General features: G+C 40.7%; 1 protein-coding gene across 4 annotated transcripts in view; it reads left to right on the top strand.

The window, feature by feature from the left end:
• The window catches only part of katnb1 (katanin p80 (WD repeat containing) subunit B 1), a 58,085-nt gene that overhangs the window by 444 nt on the left and 33,426 nt on the right, over positions 1–24,215 (top strand). For 3 of the 4 annotated variants that reach the window (XM_048605813.1, XM_020509816.2, XM_048605814.1), the window contains exons 1-9: positions 111–436; positions 5,778–5,908; positions 8,645–8,762; positions 9,338–9,438; positions 17,698–17,739; positions 18,442–18,525; positions 19,430–19,545; positions 20,959–21,030; positions 22,985–23,135. In XM_048605813.1, coding sequence (XP_048461770.1) covers positions 397–436; positions 5,778–5,908; positions 8,645–8,762; positions 9,338–9,438; positions 17,698–17,739; positions 18,442–18,525; positions 19,430–19,545; positions 20,959–21,030; positions 22,985–23,135 — 855 coding nt within the window. In that variant the 5' untranslated portion in view covers positions 111–396. Of the gene's footprint in view, positions 1–110; positions 437–5,777; positions 5,909–8,644; positions 8,763–9,337; positions 9,439–17,697; positions 17,740–18,441; positions 18,526–19,429; positions 19,546–20,958; positions 21,031–22,984; positions 23,136–24,215 lie in introns of those variants that run through there. The other variant, XM_048605815.1, reaches the window with a different exon arrangement.

The raw sequence follows: 24,215 nt of genomic DNA, 5'->3' as shown, positions 1-24,215 counted from the left end.
AAACTAGGTTAGAACAAAATATACCTATCGAAGTTCCAAAGAGCTGACCCTTTCCGGTCCGTTAAGACGACGGACTGCCTCAGCCAATCAGGTGAAGGATGACGGAGGAGGCGGCCTGCGTGTCGGGCGAACGCACATGCACGTTACCGAACGGACAGCCGGCTCTAGTTGAATACGAATGCGTGTTTTCCGTCCGGCGCCGTTACACGTGCGCTGCGGATGCGCACTGCTGGCGCATGGCCGGCCCCTGTTGAACGCGTTTGCGTGTTGATGGCCTGAAGCGAAAAAGCGGTTTGAGGGGCGCCGGGCTTGGGCCTAGCGCCGTCACCTGGGCAACCGGCCTCACAGCCAGCCCGGCGACACCTGAAACACAGCACTCTCGTGGCGGCCGTCAGGATGGCGGCTTCGGGGCCAACGAAAATCACCTGGAAGCTGCGTGAGTTTGACAGCAATACAGATATATATATACACACACACAAATAAACTGGTGAAGAATGGAGTGAAAGACACTAAAAAGGAGGGACAGAAAACAACGCAAATTGAGGGAGAGAAACACTGACGGGGGGTGGGGATGGAGGAGGGAAAGGCCACGTGGTGATGGGGGGGTGGGTAACGAGCCAACTGGGGGAGATGGACAGGGAAACTCAAATGGAAAGAGGGAGGGAGACAAGAAGAACACTCAAATTGACAGAAAAGAGGGAAACAAACTTGGGTAGGAGACGGGAGAGAGAGGAAAAAAACATTAAACGGGGGAGAAGAGAAAGAGAAACATAATCTGGGGGAGGAGAGAGAAAGAAACGTAAAGTGGGTCGGGGTAGGAGAGAGAGAAACGTAAATTGTTGGGGAGAAGAGAGAGGGAGAACCGTTAACTGGGATGGGGGGTGGGGTGGAGGGTGAAGAAGAGAGACAGAGGGAGAATCATAAACTGAAGGTGGGGGGAGGGAGAGAGAGAACTGCAAACTGGAGGGGGTGGGGGGGAGAAAGAGAGAGAACCATAAACTGGAAGGGGGTGGAGTGGGGGAGAACAGAGAGAGAGAGAGGGAGAACCGTAAACTCGGGGGAGTGGGGGAGAACAGAGAGAGGGAGAACCGTAAACTTGGGGTGGGGGAGAACAGAGAGAGGGAGAGGGAGAACCGGGGGGGGGGGGGAGTGGGGGAGAACAGAGAGAGGAATAATCGTAAACAGGGAAAGAACAGAGAGGGAGAACGGTAACTTGGTTTGAGGTGGAAGAGGGGGGAGAGAGAGAGAGAACCGTAAATTGGGGAGGTGGTGTTGGGGTTCCTTCTCCGCTATTTGTGATTTACAGCGTCTGCAGTTTTTTTTAGGTTTTTCTGTGTAAAACAAATCCCCTAAGCAAGAGAGAGATAAACAAGCTGGGTCATGGGAGGGAAGAAAGAGATAACAGCGTAAACTGGGAGAAATGAAGGAGAATGCATAATATGTGAGTGGAAGAGAGGGCAGAAGTGAAGAAGGTAAATGTAACAAGTGCAAATGGTGTCAGGGTGAAACAGAAAAGTTGGAAGACGAGGGAGGAGCCTTGGAACTAGGTTGGAAATGAGGGAGAGATGAAAGGAATGCCAAATAGGTTGATGGAAACAGGAGGCACAGACTCGGGCCTATGGGCATTAGGGAGCAAAATAGAATTATAGAACTTTATGGTATATTAGCAGTCCATGCTGTTGAAAAAAAGTTATCCAGTCAGATGGTTGTTTGAAGAGCAATAGCATACAAGGCCAAGTGCTGCAAAATCAGACTAGATACATGTTTGATGATCAGCATGGATATGATGTGCCGCTGGGCCTCTTTAAGTGCTGAAAAACTCTGTTTCAAATCTATCTGCATGATTTTGGTCCAGAGACTTGTAGATTACAGCATTTCCAGTACATACACGTGTAGGTGTCTTTTTTCCCTTTAACATTCTTGAAGGTGATGAGCACCAGACCCTTGCCATCCTCTGAGTGAAAACAAGTTTTTCTTAAAACTCCTCACTGTTGCCACAGATTACTTCAGTTTTTGCCCTGTGGCTATTGACCTCTTTGCTAACGGAAACAGATTCTTGCTACCCATTCTGTCTCATCCCTTCATAATTTTATATCCCTTAATTATAACTCTCCTCAACCTCCTGTCACCTAGAAAACATCCCAGGCTATCCAGTCTTTTCTCATCATGAAAATTTTGCCAGTTTTGGTAACATCCTTGAAAATCTGCTTGGTACCCACTCCAGTAATATTGAATTCTTCTCGTAATATGGTGACCAGAACTGTACACAGCATTTTAGCTGTCATCTAACTAGTACAAGCTTAACCTCCTTGCTATTATATTCTATACCTCAGCTAATACAAAAAAAATCTTGGATACACTTTTAACCACCTCAGCTATCTTGTTACCTTCAAAGATCTGTGGGTATGCACCCCCATGTTACTCTGCTTTCTATTCTATTCTGACACTTTTGGTGTATTCCTTTGCCTCATTTACATTCCCCACATTACATTTCACATCTCAAAGATTAGATTCCATCTACCATTTTTCCGCTCACCTGCTTAGTTCACTGATGTCTTCCTGTTGTCTTCAGCTCCCTAAAATTGTGCTATCTGCAAACTCTTTAATTATACCTTCCTCATTTAAGTCTACATCATTACCATGAGATAAAGGCAAGAGTACTGAGCCCTACAGAACCCCCAGTGAAAACAGCCTACCAGTCTTAAAATCCCAATCATTGCATTTCACTTTTCACTACTGGGGCAATTTTTCTTGGATCACATTGGCTTTTTCTTTGCTACCTTGTCAAAACCCTTGCTAGAATCCATAGAAGGAGATAAAACTGGGGGCAGTGGGTGGGAGAGTGGAATTGCCAATATTCTGGCATTCATGATAGTGAGGTCCTCAGGAGGAAGTCATGTAGGGCACATCTTGTTGAAAAATGTTAGGGTATATCAGTCTTGTCTTTTGGACAGGTGTTGAACTTTGCCATTATTAAAGATGAAGTTGTTCATGGAGCCTTCCCCCTCATTCTGTTGTTTAATGTGCCATAACCATTTTTGACTGGATGTAATGGCACTGCTGATTTTGATTTTGATCCTGTTGATCCTATGAACTCCGCCAGCATTTCAGTTCTCACCATAGAGTTATTCAGCACAGAAACAGAACCCTTCGTCCGCATCGACCAGACAGTCCTATCTGGCCTAGTCCCGTTTACCAGCATTTGGTCAATATCCCTCTAAACCCTTACTATTCATATATCTGTCCAGATGAATTTTAAATATTATAATTGTGCCTGCCTCCACCACTTCCTCTGGCAGCTTGTTCCATTCTCGCAGCACCCTCTGCATAAAAAGGTTACTCCTCAGGTCTTTTTTTAGATCCTTCCCCTGTCACTTTAAACCAATGTCCTCTAGTTTTGGACTCCCCCACCCTAGGAGAACAACGTTGTCTATTCACCCTATCATGTCTCTCATGATTTTATAAACTTCTATAAGGTCACACTTCAGCTTCCGATGCTCCAGGGAAAAAATAATCCCAGCCAATTCAACATCTCCCTATAACTCAAACCTTCCAGTTCTGGCAACATCCTTGTCAATCTTTTCTGCACCCTCTCAAGTTTAACAACATACCAATCCTGTATGAATCTCCCAACAGATGTCTTTTCACTTGTGATCAGGGCCCTTTGTCATTCCTGAGACTATTTTGGATAATTGCATTGACATCATGGTCTTATTGGAAATGTGGCGAAAGGTAATTACCCCTACTGAAGCTCTTGCATTGGTCTACACCTTCCACTACTTGTCCTGCCAAAATAGTCATGGTGGCACTGCGATGCTGACCACATTGTTCTGGCCCAATGCTCCTCCAGAGCCTTCTACGCCTTTGAGCATTTTGCCTTTTTCCATTCCTATCACTTCTTCAAGATTCTTGTTCTCTATTGTACTTCTAAGTACAATAGAAAATGTTATAATCAAGATTTGTTCTTTCACTTCTTGCATCCCTCAGCTCCCAAATGACTTGTCATCCTTGGTGATTTCAACCTCCAACTCAATCCTTCATGTTCTCTCTTCTCTTGAGTTTATTGCCTTTCTATTTTCCTTAAATCTGTTATAGAGTTATGAAGGTCTACAGCATAGCAAAGGCCCATCTGTCCATTGAGTCTGCACTGGTTTAAAAAAAATGCCTAGTTAATGTAAGACAACACTGTGGAACTGGAGGAACACAGCAGGGCAGGCAGAAGAAGGGTCCTGACCCGAAACATCATCTTTCCTGCTCCTCTGATGCTGCCTGCCCTGCTGTGTTCCTCCAGCTCCACACTATTGTTGTCTCTGACTCCAGCATCTGCGCTTCTTGCTATCACCTAGTTATTCTAATCTCATTTTCCGGCACGTGGCCCATAGCTTTATATGCCTTGGCATCTCAAGTACACATCTAAATACTTCTTAAATGTTATCAGTATTTCTGCCTCAATTTAAACTCCCTGACACTCATTTGCCTTTACCTTGCCATCGTATGTGGTCTTCCCACTCCCTTTGTATCATCTGCAGACAACACCATCTCTGATCATATTTTGTATTACCAACATTCCCCTTCTACGTTCCTTTTCTCAATCCTATTTGCACTAAAGTGCTGATTACCCACCTTGGGCTTAACTGATGTTGTAACTCTTTCTGTCTTTTTAGATGTGTCCATCTTTCTTTAAATATGCTTCCTCATAAAAACAATCCTCGGCCCCACCAGTCTTGCAAATTCCATCTCCAATCTCCATTTCAATTCCAAAGACCATAAATGTGTTGTCACTTTCCAAATCTGTTCCCACCTTTCTAGAACTCTATATTTGAATCCTTTCAAACTTTGTCACTGAAATAGTTTTTTGAGTCGTGAATGACACCTTATATGATTGTGATAAAGGTAAATTTTCCATTGTCCTTCTCAATCTGTTTGCAGCCGTTGATAGAGTTGACCATGCCAAATGAGGAAATAGGTATGGGGAAAGTAGAGGAAGGAAATGGGGGGGAAAACACAAAAAGGAATAAGAGGTAGGCTTGAGAGGAAGAAAACAACATGGAAAGGGTGAAAGAGGGAAAAGATGAGGAAGTTTAAAAAAGGAATACTTGAGGGTTTGGAAAAGAAAATTGGAAGACAAGAAAACAGATAGGAAATACAAGAGTGAGAGGAGGAAATAGCAGGAAAACAAGCCACCAAAGCAGGATTGGGAAGGAAAGTGTGAAGACCGGAGGGATAGGTATAATCAATGAAAGATACTTATAAAACATGCAGAGCAGAAAGAAGTATTCAGGATAAGGATCGGAAGCAATAAAATTATAGGGAAGAAAAGATGATTGGGAAAAGACAAAATATAGGAAGGAAGATAAAGAGAAAAACAGAGCAAAACAAACAAGATGGATGAGAGGAGTAGGGGAGAAAAGAAAGAGGGAGTAATATCTAAAGGCAGATTGACTAGGCGCTGGCTGGGCATTAGTGGATTTGCTAGAGGAAGATTTACGTAAATGTCCCCACCATACAAGATCTGATCGTGTTCCTCCTGTATTGATTGAAGTAGACTAGTGCTGGATTTTTAAAGGTTTACTTTAATTAACTTTGGTATGTTTAGTATAGACAACTAAGCCGGGCAGTTGGATATTTTTAATGACAAAATAATAACATTGGTAACTGTGAACAACAATCTTGGCAGATGTGTATCTTTCTTATTTTGAGCACAAATATTTTTGTAACTTTTAGCTGTTGAATCTGCATCCTATCTAACTCCTCTTTCTTTTGCATCTCCCTCACAGAGGAGTTTGTTGCTCATGCTGGTAATGTAACCTGTTTGGTGCTGGGGAAGAATTCAGGCAGACTATTGGCAACTGGTGGAGAGGACTGTCGGGTGAATTTGTGGTCAGTCAGTAAACCTAACTGTATTATGGTAAGTCAATGTATGCTGAAGAAGTGTTACCTGAAGCAGTGGTTGAATGTGAATTGGGCACCTTTGCTTCCTAGACAATAAGGGTATGAGCTCAGCCATACACTCAAATTCAGATGAAAGTTGCAGTTGTTGGCTAGGCCTCCCTATGATCATAGTTGACATACATCACTGTGCTAAAAACTGACTAGACTCTGCATCTGACTTGTTGGACCTTTGAGTTTTTGATATTCTCAATTACCCAAGTTGGACAAGTTGCAAATCTCTTTTTCATAACTGATTTTTGTCACAATTTTTGATGAGCCATTCAACACAGAAGAGGCTTGTTTAACAAAGCATTGAATTCTCAGATACATGTCATCTTAATTTTATATAGTGTGTGCTTAGTCGCAAGATTTAACAGTGAAATTGGATGACCACATAAAGTTCTAAATCTTCATCGCATACATGTGCTCTGGCAACTGACTGAACGGGATCATTTCTTATGGAATATAGCTGTAGAGTCCTAAATATTTATATACACAACAGCTGAAGCAAATTAGTTTTTATTTCAAATGTATCAATAACTGGATCTTTTAAGATATATTTTTCCCATCACAAAATAGTAGATATTTTGGGAAGCTTTTACGCAAACTGATTTTTCTTTTAGATAGTACCCAAGTTATCAAACTGGTGCCAGAAGCTTGATGACTATGTTAAAACTGATTAAACCCAAACTGAGTTTAAATGTCTGATGCAGTGGGGTTTTAAACTGTACCAATGTGGTAGCCATCCTTTCAGCCATACAATTCAATTTCTATGTTGTTGACTTGCTTGCCAAGCTGTTAAGTTTGTTTGCAGATGTTTCATCACCATTCTAGGTAGCATCATCAGTGCGCTTCCAGTGAAGCATCGGTGTTCTGTCCTGCTTGCTATTTATGTGTCTTGGTTTGCTGGGGTGGGTGGTATCACTTCCGGATTTGTTTCTTAGTGGTTGAAAATGGGGTTCAGCTCTAGGTGTTTATTAATGGACTTCCGGTTTGAGTGCCATGTGTCCAGGAATTCTTGTGCGTGTCTTTGCTTGGCTTGTCCTAGAATGGTTACATTGCCCCAGTCGAATTGGTATCCCTCTTTGTCCATGTGCATTGAAATGAATGATAATTGGTCATGTCTCTTGGTAGCTAGTTGGTGTTCGTGAATCCTGATGGCTAGTTTCCTTCTGGTTTGCCCTATGTAATGTTTTTGGCAGTCTTAGCATGGGATCTTGTAAATTATGTTGATTCTGTTAGTTGTAATTGTCGAATCATTTATTCTTGTCAGCTGTCATAGTGTCGCTGCCGGTTTGTGGTCTGCCATGATTCCTGGGGTCTGACATAATTTGGTGGTCATCTCAGATAGGTCCTTAATGTATGGTAGGGTGATAAGTATCTGGACGTATTGTGTTGTGGTCTGTTGCATAGGTATCGGCAGACTACGCTTTTCAGGTAACTGTTGTTTCTAAAGACGCTGTTTAGATGTTCTTCCTCGTCTTTGCACAGCTCCAGGGTGCTGCAGTGTGTTGTGGCTTGCTTGAACAGTGTTTTGATGCAGTTCCATTTGTGAGTATTGGGATGATTGCTATTGTAATTGAGCACCTGATCCGTATGGATGGTCTTCCTGTGTATGCTGGTCTGGAGCTTGCTGTTGGCTGTATATTCGACCATTATGTCCAGGAAGGGAAGCCTGTTGTTGTTCTCCTCTTCCCTGGTGAATCTTATGGCCAACAGTGAGCTTCAGACCAGCAATAGCAACTCCAATTAGAATCATCCCAATACCCACAAACGGAGCTGCATCAAAACACTGTTCAAGCAAACTGCAACATACTGCAGCACCCTGCACAAAGCCGAGGAAGAACACCTCTCCAGCGTCTTTAGAAATGACGATTACCCGAAAGTGTAGTCCGTTGATACCTACACAACAGACCACAACAAGAAGACACAGCATGCCCGGAGACACGAGTCACCCTACCATACATTAAAGATATATCTGAAATGATCACCAGATTACTCCGCCCCCAAGGAATCATGTTAGCCCACAAACCGACAGCTATGCTATGATAGCTACTGACAAGAATAAAGGATCTGACAACCACAACTAATACAATCAATGTTATTTACAAGATAGCATGCAAAGACTGCCAAAAACATTACATAGGACAAACCAGAAGGAAACTAGCCATTAGGATTCACAAACACCAACTAGCTACCAAGAGACATGACCAACTATCATTTATTTCAATGCACATGGACAAAGAGGGACGCCAATTCGACTGGGGCAATGTAACCATCCTAGGACAAGCCAAGGAAAGACACGCACAAGAATTCCTGGAGGCCTGGCACTCAAACCGGAACTCCATTAACAAACAAGTACAGCTGAACCCCATTTTCAACCTCTAAGAAACGAATCCGGAAGTGATGCCACCCACCCCAGCGAACCAAGACACACAAATAGCAAGTGGGACAGAACACTGACGCTTCACTGGAGGTGCACTGATGATGTTATCTAGTATGGTGACGAAACATCCGTGAACAAACTTACCAGCTTGGCAAGCAGGTCAACAATCGCATCAACAACCTGAGCTACAAATCTTCACAACCTTGAATTCAATTTCTATATTTGTCTTTATTCCAGTTTATGTACCTTCTATATGTGGCTTTAGCCTTGAATTTTCTTTTGCATCATAAAGTCAATGAAGTATTAATTTCAAAAATGTTTGTATAGAGTCTTACAGGTCACAACACACCAGTTGAGTGTATTCAGTTTAAAGATTCTGAGGAGTTGGTTGTTGCAGGCTCACAATCTGGATCACTAAGAATATGGGATTTGGAAGCAGCAAAGAGTAAGTACCCATTATTATAATAACTGTGTGTCCATTTTACCCTCCTGTCTTTGAATCACTTGAATTCTGCTTACTTACCCACTATCTTTATAAGGTAAACAAACTATTTGTCCCAACAGTCCTTGCTGATATTTATGCTCCACTTGAGCCTCCCATCAGCTCTCATCTAAATCTGCTGTTATAACCACCTAGTTCCTTCTGTCCCAAACAATTGCCTTGTATTCCTGCAAACGTCCCTGTATAGTTTATTTTTCAGGTAAAATTACGGTAACAAGGTCCATGTTCTTACCATCCTTTGAGTGACGTTTCTACTGAATTACTCAACGTTTTGGTGACTCTTCTATTGATGGTTTCATGTGAAATACTTCGCTACAAGAGGAAATTTTCTTTCTGTATTCAAAATCGTTTCATAATTTGAAGTACCTCTATTATGTCAAACCCTTAGCCACATTTTCACAAATGAAAATAACCCAGCCTATGGATCCTTTCCTGATGTTTAGGTCTTCTTCACTGGCACCTCTTAGATCAGTAATGCCAGGGAGCAATGTAGTAATGTTAATTCTGTTTTCTTGAAGTTCTTCGGACACTGTCGGGACACAAAGCCAACATCTGCAGTTTAGACTTCCATCCTTTTGGGGAGTTTGTGGCCTCTGGCTCTATGGACACCAATGTAAAGGTACAGTACAGGCCAGCAGAATATTACTAACGTATTGCAGACAAACATTTAGTATGTACTTTATAGGAATTGGAAAGACTATTTGTCCCAGTGAGTTTGTCTTTTTTTTTTTCTGATGTCTTGACAACAGCCTTCTCACCATATTCATTGTATCCCTCTAGAAACCTAATCATCTCTTGAATTTAGTTATGTTATTTTTGACAGTCAACCCAATATTTTGTTCGTCTCATCACCATTCGCTAAGAGGCAAATGAGATTGGCTAATTCTTTCCAATCTTAAAGGCTTCAGATGGATGATACATCAAATTCCAAGTTACTTCTGTTCTTTTAGTTGCTGCCTTTAAAAGTCGGTCTGTGGGGCAAAAAAAAATCAAACCTGAGGAATTAAGCAATCATCCACAGGCACATTAAAAATCCCTGAATTGTTACAGCACAGAAGGAGGTCATTCAGCCTGTCCTGTCAATGTGGGCTTTTTGACAGAACAATTCATAATTGATCTAATGGCTCCTTGGCCTGGATGTTCTTCCCTTCCATATAATAATCTAATGACCATTTTGAATGCCTTGATTTAACCTGTCTCCTCCATGCTCTTGGGCAGTGTATACCAAACCCTAACCACCCACTACATGGAAGTGTTTTTTCTCAATGCTTTTGTGTCCTTTGTCAGTTATTTAAAACCAAGGGGTCATAAAACTGCTGCTGAAATGATTACCCTTTTATCTATTGCTTATAAATTCTGTGTCTACTGACACCTGAAGAAGGAACAAGACTCTGAAAACTTGTGTCTTCAAATAAACTGTTGGACTATAACCTGGTGTCGTGTGATTTTTGACCTTATCCACCCCAGTCCAACACCAGCACCTCCACGTCATTTAAAAGTAGTATGTTGTTGAATTTGATTTTCCCTGTTAAACTGCATGACCTCTAACTTTCCTATATTAAACTCATCAGCCTAGTTTGTGCACACTCAATTAATCTATATCCCCTATATCCTTTTGACCTCATCACAACATGGGCTCCTACTAATGTTGTGTCGTCAGCAAATGTGGATACTTTACACTCACTCCCCTTCTCCATATCATTTAATATAGATAATAAATAATTGCTGTCTTAAGACTGATTGCTGTGACACTCTACTAGTTACATCTTTCCAACCTGACAATCACCTATTAATCCTGACTCTCTCTCTCGTGTGTTAACCAATCCTCAATCTATTAGAACACATTACTCCCAAAACTTTGAGATCCTAACTTGTGAAATGATCTTTTACATGGCTCTTTATTGAATGCCTTCTAAAAATCCAAATACATTACATCCACAGATTCCTCTTTATTAACTCTGATTGTTAGATCCTTAAAGAACTTTAGCAACTTTGTCAAAAATTATTTCCCTTTCAAAAACCATATTGATACTCTGTTTCATTGTGTTAAGCCTTTCTAAATATCCTGCTGTTCCTTTGTTAATAATGGACACTCGTATTTTCTTAACAGATGTTAGACAGGTCTATAGTTTCCTGCTTTCTGTCTCTTCCTCCTTGAACAGGGGTGTTACATTTGGAGTTCCTGTCTGCTGCAACCCTCCTGGAATCCAGTGAATTCTGAAATATTTTGATATCCAATGCATCTGTCATCTCAGCAGTCACCTTCTTTAAAATCCTTGAATTTGGGCCTGGCGACTTGTCTGTCTTCAGATCTTTTAGTTTGTCAAATTCTTGTCTTCTCGTGGTAGAGACTATTACGTAATCTTTCCTCCCATTAGCACCTGCCTCATTTATTATCTTTGGGGTGTTAATAGTGTCCTCCACTGTGAAGAATGATGCAAAATATTGATTGAAATTATCTGCTATTTCCCAGTTCATTGTCATCGATTCACCATTTGCATGCTCCAAGTGTCTCTCACTTACTTTAGCTGCTCTTTCTTTTTATACCATGGAAATGCTTGCTATTTGTTTTTATATTGCTTGCTATTTTGCTTTCATAATTAGTTTTCTCCATGTTATCATCATTTCAGTCATCTTTTGCTTGTTGCTTCAAAAAAAATCCCAAAATCTGGCCTACCACTTGTTTTGCAGGGGTGTTAAGTTTTAATTGGATACATTGACCATGGGTGATTCATCCTCCTTATTTAAGTCCTTTCTGACCAGACTAAATTTTTGGTGACCGTGATGAAATATCTGCTTAAATGTCTGCCACTGATCATTCAATGACTTTCCCTCTAGTTTTTCTCAACCCAGTTTAAACAACTCTTTCCTTATATCTCTGTAATTGTCCTTATCAAGCTGAGACATGAGTTGCTGTCCCTCAAACTGAATTTGAAATTCTGCTATATTGTGATTGCTACCCACTGGAGGATCCTGAACCATGAGACCTCATTACACATTACTAGATTTAAAATAGTCTTCCCCCAAGTAGGTTCTGCAAGATATTGCTCTAAGAAGCAATCACTGATGCACTCCAGAAATTTATCTTCCATGTCACCCATGCCCATCTAATTTGTCTAACATGCAGTTTTGAATCACCCATGACGATTTTAATCCACTCCTATGTGCATGCATTATTTTCTGATTTATACGTGGTCCCATAGTGAGCCAGTTCCTTGGGGACCTTTGCATGACTCCTACCGAAGCCTTGTTTCCCTTGTCATTCCTCATTTTTCACTCAGACTGATGACACATTTTTAAACCTATGTCACACACCCCACCACACTGCGCTCCTTTATTAATAAAGTTACCCACCTTCATTTCCTTTTTGTGTATTCATCTGGAATGTCAGATACTCTTGGATATTGAGTTCCCAGTCTTGGTCACCCTGTAACTATGCCTTGTAAGAGCTATCAAGTTGTATCACTTTATCTCTGTTTAGGCTGTCAGCTTGTGATTACAAATGCTGCATGCATTCAGATAGAGTCTTAAGCTTTGAGATTTCACCATTATTACTCGCTCTGATTCTAATTTCTGCTGTACTCTTGCGCATATGATTCCAACCCCTTTCTGTCTCACTTTGATTATCGTTAGCATCTTCACTACCCTTCACCTGCTATACTATATACTATGCACATGTAAGTAAAGGGTGACTTGGTGATGGGATACTAGCCTTCATGGGGTTATTTCAGTGGCAATAAGAGTGGGATCAAAGGTTCCCCGGCCCCTATGTCTGTACCGGAACTTCTTGGATTGGTGAATTATTGAGGGGCCATCATATGTAACCTGGTCAGCATCCTGGCACCCTAACATCTGCTACTGAAAAAGGGTCAGCCTTGGAAATGGTCTCATAGGCAAGATTTAGCCTTTAAGGAAGTGAAGAACCCGCTGTCGTCGTCTAAGGTATTGGCACATTATGATCTCAAGCAAGATGTAGTGCCTGACGTGCAATGGCACCTCATGGTTTTCGGGTGTTGTTGGCTCATTGGTAGCCTAGTAGAGAGGAATCCCTGATAAGGTCTGCTTCTTGGACTTTGGCTGATGCTGATGCCAAACAAAGATGCGCCCAGATAGAAAAAGAAAGTTTGATGGTCATCTTTGGTGTGAGAAAGTTCCACCAATACTTTTACAGGCATAAATTTGTAATAGTGATGGACCACAAACCCCTGCTAGGGTTACTCTAAGTGGGCAGGGCCGTGTCACCCATAGCCTTGGGTCGAATGTAGCGGTGGGCTCTCATTCCAAGTGTGTACAGTTACAAGTTAGAACACCGTCCAGGAGTCTAAGTGGTAAATGTAGATGCCTTGAGCTGCCGCCACTAGAAGAGTCCATTCTGGTTTTAACTTTTCTGGACACCCTTCCGGTCATTGCTAACAAAATCAGACTGTGGGCACAAACTAGAACAGCTGGTGGTGATGGAGGAAGCAAAAGGGCCATCACAACCAGAATTGAAACCTTTCTGGAGCTGGTGAGACCAGAGCACCATAGAAGGTGGCATTTTATTATGGGAAGCCAGAGTGATCGTCTGGAGCAAAAGCCACTGCCAGATACTGAGTGAGCTCCACCAGGATCATCCAGAGGTTTCCAAAATGAAGATGTTGGTGAGACATCCGGTGAGGTCCGGTGGCCAGGATTGGATGCTGACATAACTGCGTTGGTGGGGTGGTGCCAAGAGTGCCAACAAAGACAAAAATTGTCACCAGCAACTCACCCACATTCGTAGAAATGGCTGGCTAAATCCTGGACTTGGTTACATGTTGACTGTGCCAATCCCTTCATGGGCTTTATGTTTTTTGTCATTGTGGAATGGCATCAGGAACGCTAATATTGGACCCAAGACTCCTCTAAGTGAGAGAGGCAGTTTACTTCTGGCGACAAAGATTGGTGCTGAAACCACGGGAATGGCATGGGTAGGAGGCATAGTTGATGCGAGGTCAGGTTCCGTGACGTACAAAGTACAGGTAGGAGAGGCAGTTCTGAATAAACACGTGGACCATATGAAAGCTGAAACCTTTCAAACAGGGCAGGAGCAAAACATATCAGCCCCCTCAGAGCATCCAGCAAGACTGTCAGAACCTGTGGGTTCTCCCCCTCCACCTGGTGTCGAAGAAACCTCTGAGGAGACACAGACGTGGCAGATGTTGCAGCCTCAACGCCTTTACCACATGAAGATGATGATGAATTTTGGCCAAGACACTCCCAACGAAAGAGACAGGCTACGCTGCCAGTATCTGAGGCAAAGTTGGAGGAACAGGACCTGTGTGAAAACGCCCCAGGTGAAGCTATGGGAAGAATAATGGGCCTACGTCCCTAGACTTAGAGGGGGAGGGATGTAGTGATTGGAACAGGGTCAGCCAGGTGGACCTCACAGAATGAGTTCCCTGACTGGGACTGTTAACCTGTCCAATCAGGGAGTCCTGGCTGACAGATCTAAACCAAAATGTCAGGGGTTCTGCTCAATCCAGGAACTGGCTCTGAACTAACTGGATCACCTCCATGTACTATACACATGTAAATAAAGGCTGATTTTAGTGATGGTATACTGGTCTTCGTGGAGTTATTTCAGGAACAAAGCCTCTTATCTATTTGATAAGAGCATTGGCTGATGCTCCTCCAAAGTTAAATTCTGCATTCTCTTACCCGCTTCACACGCAGTCACATCTCCTGTTCCTGACCATGGACCAAATTTGATGTAATCATTCTAAGGAGTGTAATTACTTCCTGAAACACAGTGTGTAGGCACCATTGACCCTCATTATTGCAATGTTTGTCGCTCAGATTCCAGTCCACCAACTCTGAGGTGAAGCTCTTGGAGCAGTCAACACCTGGAGATGTGGTCATTCTGGATTGCCCTAGCATCCACAAGCTTCCACCTCCTACAGCTGTAACATATTGCCTGCTCAACCGTCTCTCTTCAACTCAGTTAATTAATTTGAGTGCTAAATATTTTAAAGGCGAATTTCTAAACTGTACTCTTAGCTATAATAATGTCTCCGATGTTGGCCAACTGAAAAATATGGAATAAATTTCCCCCAGTCATCTACCTGTTTTCCTGTGATGTCACACTTTGGCTCTTACAGGAAGAAGCAAGTTGAAGTGGTTCTCTGCTACTGATTTTTATATCCCTCTGTCACCGCCTTGTTCATGTAATTCCGCTGTTCTGTTTATGAATCTGCTGGCCTGCAGTCATTGTTTGAGAAGCTGATGACTCTACTGTGTCTCCTGTTCTTAGTGAAGCTGCTGTCCTTGCTCTTGCACACTTTGTGATGCTGCTGCCTTGCCGTCACTCGTGTTGTTTCAGAAGCACAATCTTCTCTGCACTCATTTTGCTTCACAGTGATGCTGACTAACTGTATAGTCTTCCCAGTTTGTCAATGTGCTTTTGAAGTTTTTCACCATCTTCCACACAGTTTACAATGCTTTTATGTTTTGTATCATCTGTAAGGTCTAGGTAATTAACATATGTTGGGTAGGGTACCAACAGTGATGCTGGGGAACTCCACTATAAATCTTCCTCAAGCCTGAAAAACATCTACTGTTCTCTGCTCTCTGTTTCTTGTCACTCAGTCAATTTAGTATTGAATTTGCTACTTTCCCTTCTTTCCATGAGCTATAGCTTTACCCACAAGTCCACTATGCAGCACTTTATCAAATGCCTTTTGAAAGTCGATATGCACCACATCACCATTGTCCTTTATGAACACAGTCTGGTCTCTCTTTGCAAAAGCTGCAGCTTTCTTTAATTAGCTTGCTTTTTTTTCTAGATGAACATCATGTCCTCAACGAATGATTGATTGTTTCTGGAAGTTTCCCTATCACTGACTAAACTGACTAACCCATATTAGTTATATCAAAGTCGGCGCAAGCGAACGCCAAGAAAGATCTGAAATATAGCCCGGTCCAATCCTGGAGCTGGGTGCCTGTCCTTCTAGCAGATTCCAATGATATATGTTGGAATTGTCCTTGTACCGATTTTCAACAAGGGAATATTGCTTGAAATTTTCCAGTCCTCTGAACCCACCGAGGTCAAAGGAAGAGTGGAAAGTTAGGACTAATATTCTTTCAATTTCCACTACCAATTCATCCCAGTACCTGGATATATTTCATCTGATCCTTATCCTCCACTTTCAACATGGCGTGGGTAGAATAATCTTCCCTGGTGAAGACTAATGCGAAGTATTAATGTAGCACCTGCATTATGCCCTCTGCTTTTGTGCACAAATAATTGAGCTTCTATTTTTATAACCTTTTTACTGTAGACACTTGGATTCTCTTTTGTGTTAGATGCCTGTACCCTCCCATTCACCTCTCTTCATCTCTTATTTGCTTTTTACTTGTCCTGCACCCCCCCCCCACTCCCCCAAATGCTTCCCATATTCAGCCTAGTTCCTAATTGTATTTTCTACCTAACACCTGTTACTATTGCATTTTTCTTTCTGATCCCTTTTTGCCATTCAGTAACCTCTAGTTTTTATGTCCTAAATTTCCCTTTCAAGGAAATAGGCGTTTGCTGTGCCGAGCTATCTCTCATTTGAAGATAAGCCGTTATTCAGCTATTGTTTCTCCTGTCAACTTTTGGCTCCCAATTTATTTGGCCAAGAGCCATTCTTGCCCCATTGAAGTTGCCTTTCAGTGGTCAATTATTTTTACTTTGGATTGTTCTTTGTCCTTCTTCAAGCCTAATCCTTATGACACTGCTCACTGTCTGATCACTGTTCTCTTACTGACATTTGATCAGTTTGGCTCACTTCATTTTCAAAAACCAGATGTAGCAGTATCTTCTTTCTTATTGGACTGAAATCAGATTGTTGTCAAACTTTTCTGAATGCACTGGGAACTCTCGTTGCTCTGTGACTATTATACCGCTACTAACTTAGTCTATATTTTGATAATTAAAGTCACTGTTATGATTACTCCTGTGCTGCTATATACTTGGCTCCGGCAAATGAATCGTCATACGTCAGTATTCAGAACTGAATACTGGTTGGAGAGCGGTACGCATTCACAAATCTCCTGCACTACCTGTCTGTTTCTTTTTGACTGTTGGTTATCCATTCCCTCCCTCCCTGCATACTGTTAAGCTGCTGATGCTGCTCAAGCAACTGCAACTAATTACACTACTCGCACAACTGGTTATCTGGAACACATGAAGTGTCCTGGAGTTCTCTCGTAGTGTGGAATGTGCACCCGAGAGGTTGGAACATGCCTGTGATTTTTCTGCTGATTAATAACTTTGCTACTGCTAATAAGTGTTGCTGCTTCTACTAAACTGTATCAGTACTAAAAAGCCTCACAACTGCTGATTAAACTCTTATAACACTCAATACGCGTATTGGTTGTAATAAATCTTACATTTAAAAAAGACTCACCAGTCTATTTCCTAATTTAGACAAGATAAATAAAAAACACCAGTTAATTACCCAGTAGCTTCTCTGTGGTGTCATGTTTGATTTTTCTTTCCACATTTAGGCTCTGAATTCACTCACTGATTTCTGGTGTATAGCTGCTTCAAAATGTTCTTGAACTTCCTGTCATAGTCACGGTGAACTCTCCCTATCCTGAGCTAATGCATGTTCCACTTTGTTCTCACTCTTTTCAGCCCGTCTCATAGTGAGCATGCTCGCCCTCTTCTGACTTACGCCCTTCTATGTTATTGCTCTTCCCTGCTGACTTTACAATAAACTGTCATGCTTTCCTGTGCTGCTTTATACTTTGCTGTGATCAATCTTTCCCACCGTTTTCAGTTTGTTTTAGATGCAGAAAATTTTATGAAACAACATAGATATGCCTGGCCTGAAGCGGTTGCATATCATTAATTCTGATCTGTTTCCATTTCTAGTTGTGGGACATTCGAAGAAAAGGTTGTGTAATGACCTACAAGGTGAGAGAAAGAAATGATTTAATCAAATCGATAATATAGCAGTGTTCCTTTAGGTGAAAAAATCTATGATAAATTTAACCTGAATAAAGTACTACATTGAGAGTTAGTCAGTGAAGTCATGTCCATAAGGGAAAGAGATTGGAATGGCTATGAATATTCAATGATCTCCTGTGAATGTGTAATATTCTATTTATATGTAGATTAATTATATCCAAAGAATAAAAATGACTATACAGATGGTCATTTTCAGTTGTTCGGAATGGTGGGTGGGTTAAAAGACTTATTCTGCTGGTTAGTTGCGCAAACGTGTTGGTTGAGCCCAGGTAGCACACTGACTGCTACAGACAGCCAAAGATGCTTGTTGTTTTATACGCTTTGCCAATATTTGGGATGTAAAGCCTACAAACCTTGATCAGCACTTGTATTCAACACTATTCATTTGTGTGGCATGCAGAAAATCTCTTCGGCTTGATGGTAGCATCCTATTAGTGGAGAATACCACTCATTTGTTTACTTTAAAGTAGTAAAGCCAGCTACCTTTACCTATAGTTTAAATTTCTGAAGCACCTTCTCTTCCAGGTAATCTGAAGTAGACTGGGCCTATTTCAGGCCCAAACATAGAAGCCTTAGTCCCTTCAATCAGAGTAGACTGCAAAATGATATTGAATGTACTCCATTTAAAATTTTCTTCATTCTGTGTAGGGTCACACAAATGCTGTGCGTTGTTTAAGATTCAGTCCTGATGGGCGGTGGATTGCTGCTGCTGGGGATGATAGCACAGTCAAGGTACTTTTATAGAGAACATTACAGAAGTGTTTGGTAATATCACTTTTGGTGTAACTGCAGCATCCGTAAATTATTGGCTTATTGCATTTAGCTGAATAATTTATGTAACAACTTCAAGAAACTTCTGTGTAATTTATGGATGACTTCCTTTTTAATTGCCCTGCTGTTCGGTAAAGCAAAGATTTTAAAAATTGAAATTGATATAACTTGAAATTCTCAGCATAAGCTCCTTTCAGTGGCAAATTATAAATTAAAATGGTATCTGCTAAGTGATTGTTATATTGAGATGACAATTCCAAACAAGAATGTGGCAGACGTTGATAATGACCTTTTTCTTTAAAGACACCAACATTTTCTTCATGCCCAATTCCTGAATTTAAAGGGAACATTAAAGATGGCAATTGTAAATTTGCATTATTCTAAAATGCCTGCCTACATTATATATTTTTGGTAAATACTAGTAAGGATTTTTCAGAAATAAGAACACTGTCTTGAACTTTCCCTTCCCCTGTGTGTGGTGCAGTCAGTGGCAGTGCAGAGGGAGTTTTTATCTATATTCCCCAATGTGTGTGCTTTGGACATGTTAGCTGCTTACACTTAATACCTAGGTGGAAAAATTTATCAGTGTTGAAAACATTTGTCTAGAGCGGTTTTTTTTTTTGTATCCATTAATGTTATATTTATACGTTCAGGAAATGAACGTACATCGATGTCTTTGGTTTTACAGTGACTGAGTCCATTGAAGTTAAAGGTAGCCATGGATTTAAAAGCTTTAATTCCCAAATAGGTTTGCTTCTTACCATTGAAAAACAATAGTAATGAAATTTATCTGGCTTGTGCCTAAACCCACAAAAGTGGAAGGAATTACTATCTATGTATTTTCCTTTTTTTAAAATATATTCAGCTGTGGGATTTGTCAGCGGCAAAAATTCTAACAGAGTTCACAGATCACACTGGACCTGTAAACATTGTGGAGTTTCACCCCAATGAGTATCTGCTGGCTTCAGGAAGCTCTGACAGGTCAGAACAATTGCTGCTTTGAGATCAATTTATTGTGCCTACAATTTGGATCAACAACAATGGGATTTAATTTTGAATCCTCCAGCTTCCTAAACATTTGTAAAATGTGCTAATTCATGATGATAGTGATAAATTATTTTGAAAGCAACATTCAATCTATTTAAATTGAACTAACTGTTGCCAAAAATTTAAGAAGTTCGGGTATAGCTTTGTGCATGCTAAGTTTAAAATGTATCTTATCAAAACTTGATATCTTTTGAAGGTAGAAAGACAAAAGGTACAGAGTTGTGATCAGCAAATGACTGAATTCAAGCCTTTAGAAAGCTTCTGTTTATCTCCCATTGACTGATTTACTTCTCATACCTTATTCTGTCTTAGATGTTCTCTGTATGTAAATGTCAGCTGCATCTCTGTTAGGACTGTCACCTCCTCCCGAGTAAGAAGATCATTGGTTTGATTCCAGTCATAAAATATAGTGTAGTGTTGTTGCAATGTTGCACGTGTCATGTTCAAGACCAAGATATTAAGCTAAAGCTGTGTGTAACCTGTCAGGTGGACAAAGACCAGTTGATACTGTTTTCAAGATAGGCAGTTCTCCTGATGTCTTAGCCAAAGTGTAATTTTCAACTAATATCACCGAAATAGATTATCTTGTCGTAAATATACTAGCGTTTGTGGGACTCATCTGTGCAAAGTGACTGCTATATTTTCTGCATTGCAACAATCTCAACACAAAGTATTTTCATGTCTATGATTTGGGTGGTATATGAATGAAAGCTGCTGTAAATTGGTTTGGAACTTCCTGAGACTTGAAAGATGTGATATAATTTTGTTGGTTTAGAATTGTCTCCAAGAAACCCACTTGATATTCCCTTGATTTCAGATGGTCTTATGAGGAATTTTTCCCTTTTTCTTGCAAATATCTTAATGAAAATAGACTAGCCCAGATTAATCTGGATGATTCATTCATCTTAAAATGAATTAGGGCCCAATTCAGACATCACAACACCAGTGCAAATGGACTTGGCTAGAAAGTTACCAGTGCTGTTGACTCCATTTTAGGTGGAGTATGTAAAGCTCCGAGTTCATCTGTTAGGCAGTGAGCTTCAACTATTTCTTCGCTTACTAAATAATAGAATTTGAATAATTTGTGCCATAGCCATAATCAGTAAGTATTAAATTAAGGCCAATGTTGTAGGAAAGCAAGAAAAAGCATTGCAGAAATAACCTACTAGCTTCTTTCTAACAGCTGTGCTGTAAAATTGAAACCCAAAAATGCATCAAACTTAATTCTCTTGACTCATTAAGTCGAAAGTTAGTTTGCATGTAGATGTGATATTGGTTAGAAAGATAGATTGTACTTTAATTGAAGTCTCACAAGAACTTACTCCATGTTTTCCTGCATATTTTCAGAACGATAAAGTTTTGGGATCTTGAAAAGTTTAAGATGGTGAGCTGCACGGAAGTAGAGAGCACTCCTGTCAGGTATGAGGGGCCATGTTGAGAAGGTTGGTGTATTAACAAATGGCATTTGCAGCTCGATGCCTTCTCCGGGACGGTGAATGCATATATGTTGCAGGAGTTGGGTAGTGGCTGCAAACTCTACTTGGCAGTCACACTTATTTTTGAATGGGTGGTGGTTTTGAGTTTAGAAATGTATATTTTGAAGATGGATAATGTGTCCGTACTACAAATATACCATGAAGGTAGTTTTGGCCTAAGATAAAACAAGATGCTGGAAATATTTAGGTCAGGCAATATCTGTGGAGAAAAAGAGTGAAATGATTCAGGATGCTGACTTTTATGTCAAAAGGTAATTGGACTGAACTAATAGCTGTTTCTGTCTGAGACATTGCTTTACCTGAATAGGTCTGGCATCTTCTGTTTCTGTTTCAATTTTCCATATCTTTAGTAAACAGCTGAATTTTTACACCAGCATATTAAAGCATGAGTTATGGAGTTGACTTTTAAATGGTAATATTTCCAAAGGGTTGATGTTCTAGATTTGAGCCCAAGTAAAATCCAGAAGAAAGATTATTGCAGTGGAATAAAGTAAAAACCACTAACGGTAAATAATAGATGTTAATTATTTTACACTTGTAGCAATGCAAGATACATGCATTTTATGCTTCGTTATTATCCAACTTAAAGGTTTTGAGACTTTGTCAATGCTCAGTTTCATGAGTGTTTATATATTTAAAATGAAATTGAATCATTAACCTCCTAAGGCTAATTGATTGAGAATTTTTCGAACTGTAACAAGGATCAACTTTTACATGGGTAATCGGAAAAATTACATTTTCTTAATCATGGGGTCATGAGATTGATTTACTTTTTTTTCCTTTATGCATTCATTCCATGTGGAAATTGCTGGCAAGATAATCATTTGCTGCCTATCCCTATTTTCCTTTAAGTGGTTGCTAGGCCATTGCCGAGAATCAACCCCTCAGCTGTGGGTCTGGAGTGATGTGTAAGCCAGATGGCAGGTTTCCTTCCATAAAGGACGTGAGTGAATGAGATGGATTTTTACCACCTTGTCTAGCTTTTATGTTCCAAATTTATTGATTGGATTTAAATCTCACCAGCTGTATTGGTGGGATTCCCCAAAGCATTGTGTGGGTCTCTACATTCCTAGTGACATCACCACTATGCCATTGTTTCCCCAATGGTGAGGGAACAGAGTTTATGGCAAGGATTAAAGACAATGGCCTCCGGTTTCTCTATGTTATGTGTAACCAGTCTAATAATTTAACAGTAGTATATGCTGCATGTTGTTGCAGTTTTCGCCTGCTGTTTTTCAGTAAAGAGTTACTTGTTCTGTTGGCTTAAATATATTTCCTTGCTCTTCGCTCTTCACTTCTCCCTTCTTCTGAAGGTAGTGATTCCTGCTCCATGGATTCCAGCATCCTGCCAGGGTCTTGTTCAAGTGATTGCACTCTACCTACATGGCTATTTTTGGTAATCTGTTTTGAGGGTAGACTGCTCCTATCCTCCCATCATATTTGTACACATGAACTTTCCTGTGGGGCTTTGTGCTTATGATTGGGAATCCTTGTTGATCTCCCCACCCCCCCAACTCCCTCCAGCCCAGGGCCAAGTAAGTCATTGCTATATCTTCCCTTTGCACCAGCTGAGAAAAAGTAATTTAGTTTACGTTCAACCTCCAACCTTCCAGACTTGTGTGACCGAGTGTGATAGATGAAAGTATGCTTTAGTATAGGGTGCCCTCTTCTGTTGGTCGAGTATCAGTTTTAAACAACGCGTCCTTTCTGATTAATTAGAGGAAATAGAATAAATTGTAACATTTGCCATACCTTTCAGTACAATGTCATGAAATTGATCCAGCTTTGAAATGATTAGATGGATTGAAATGAGTTTTAGTTGAAGAAACTGTTCTGCAGCTAATATCTTTTCTTTTCTCATTCTCTTTTCTTTTAAGGTGCATCTTATTCAACCCAGATGGGTGTTGTCTCTATAGTGGTTCTCAGGATTCTTTGCATGTTTACGGCTGGGAACCTCCCCGCTGTTTTGATGTACTGCCAGTTAATTGGGGTAGAGCAGCAGACCTTGCCATCTGTTCCAATCAATTGGTATGTACAGTGGGAACTGCCTAGAGAAACCTTAATCCTTAAGTGATGAAATTTCTTACGAGAAATAAATATCGGTGTATGTTGGTGTTAATCAGAATTATGATGCCAAGAGGAAATTCTACAGCTGTGAAAGTAAGAAAGAAATGTAACAGATGAATAATAGAAGTATTAATATTTAAATATAGAAGCAATTCTCTGGATTACAAACTACTTGAGCCTTAGTGTTCAGTTTGTATATATGTTCTCATGGGAAATCCTTCAGATACTCTGGCCCCAAAGTTCCTCCCTTAATAACAACAACTTGTTAATGTGTACTACCTTTCTCTAATAAAACATTCCAATGCATGCCTAGTGACGCTGAGAGACACAACTAGATTTTCAAACAGATGATCAAAAACTTAGCCAGATAGGAAGGTAAGGAGTCTCTTCAAGGAGAAGTCTGAGGTGCAGAAGTTCAGGGAAGGTATTCCAAAGCTTAGGTCGAGACTGCTGAAAGCAGAGTTACTAGTGGTGGTGTAGGTAAACTCAGGGGTGCGTTATAAAGGCGTACACATTGTTTGGAAGGTTATAGGCAATACAAAGATAAGGAGAGGCAAAGCTGTGGAGTGATTTAGAAATAAGAATGAGAATTTTAAAATCGAGCCATAGTTTAACCAGGAGCCAGCATAGGTCCGTGACCATAGGTGATGGGTGAACATTGTTTGATGTACATTAGGACAATGCTGGTGCATTTTGAATCATCTCTGTTTGCAGAGGATATATTTTGGGAGGCCAGCTAGGATTACCTTCAAATACCTGAATGTGGTGGTAACAAAGGCATGGATGAGGGTTTCACCAGTACAGTAGTTGAGCTGAGGCAAGGGCAGAGACAGATATTGTTAAAGGCAGAAATAACTGGTCTTGGTGACTTGGTCTTGGTCTTGGTAGTGTGATCGAAACATAATTGTAGGGATGAATATCACACTGACGTTGATAAACGTTCTGATTCTTAGTCAGTTGTTATGGAGAGCGTTGCAGTCAGTAGTGGAGTTTATGGTTGGGACCCTGGACAATGGTTTCAGTCTCCCCGGTGTTAGATAA

The sequence above is a fragment of the Rhincodon typus genome, chromosome 15 (assembly GCF_021869965.1).
Source record: "Rhincodon typus isolate 14 chromosome 15, sRhiTyp1.1, whole genome shotgun sequence".
NCBI lineage: Eukaryota > Metazoa > Chordata > Chondrichthyes > Orectolobiformes > Rhincodontidae > Rhincodon > Rhincodon typus.
This window is presented reverse-complemented; position numbering and strand designations above follow the sequence as displayed.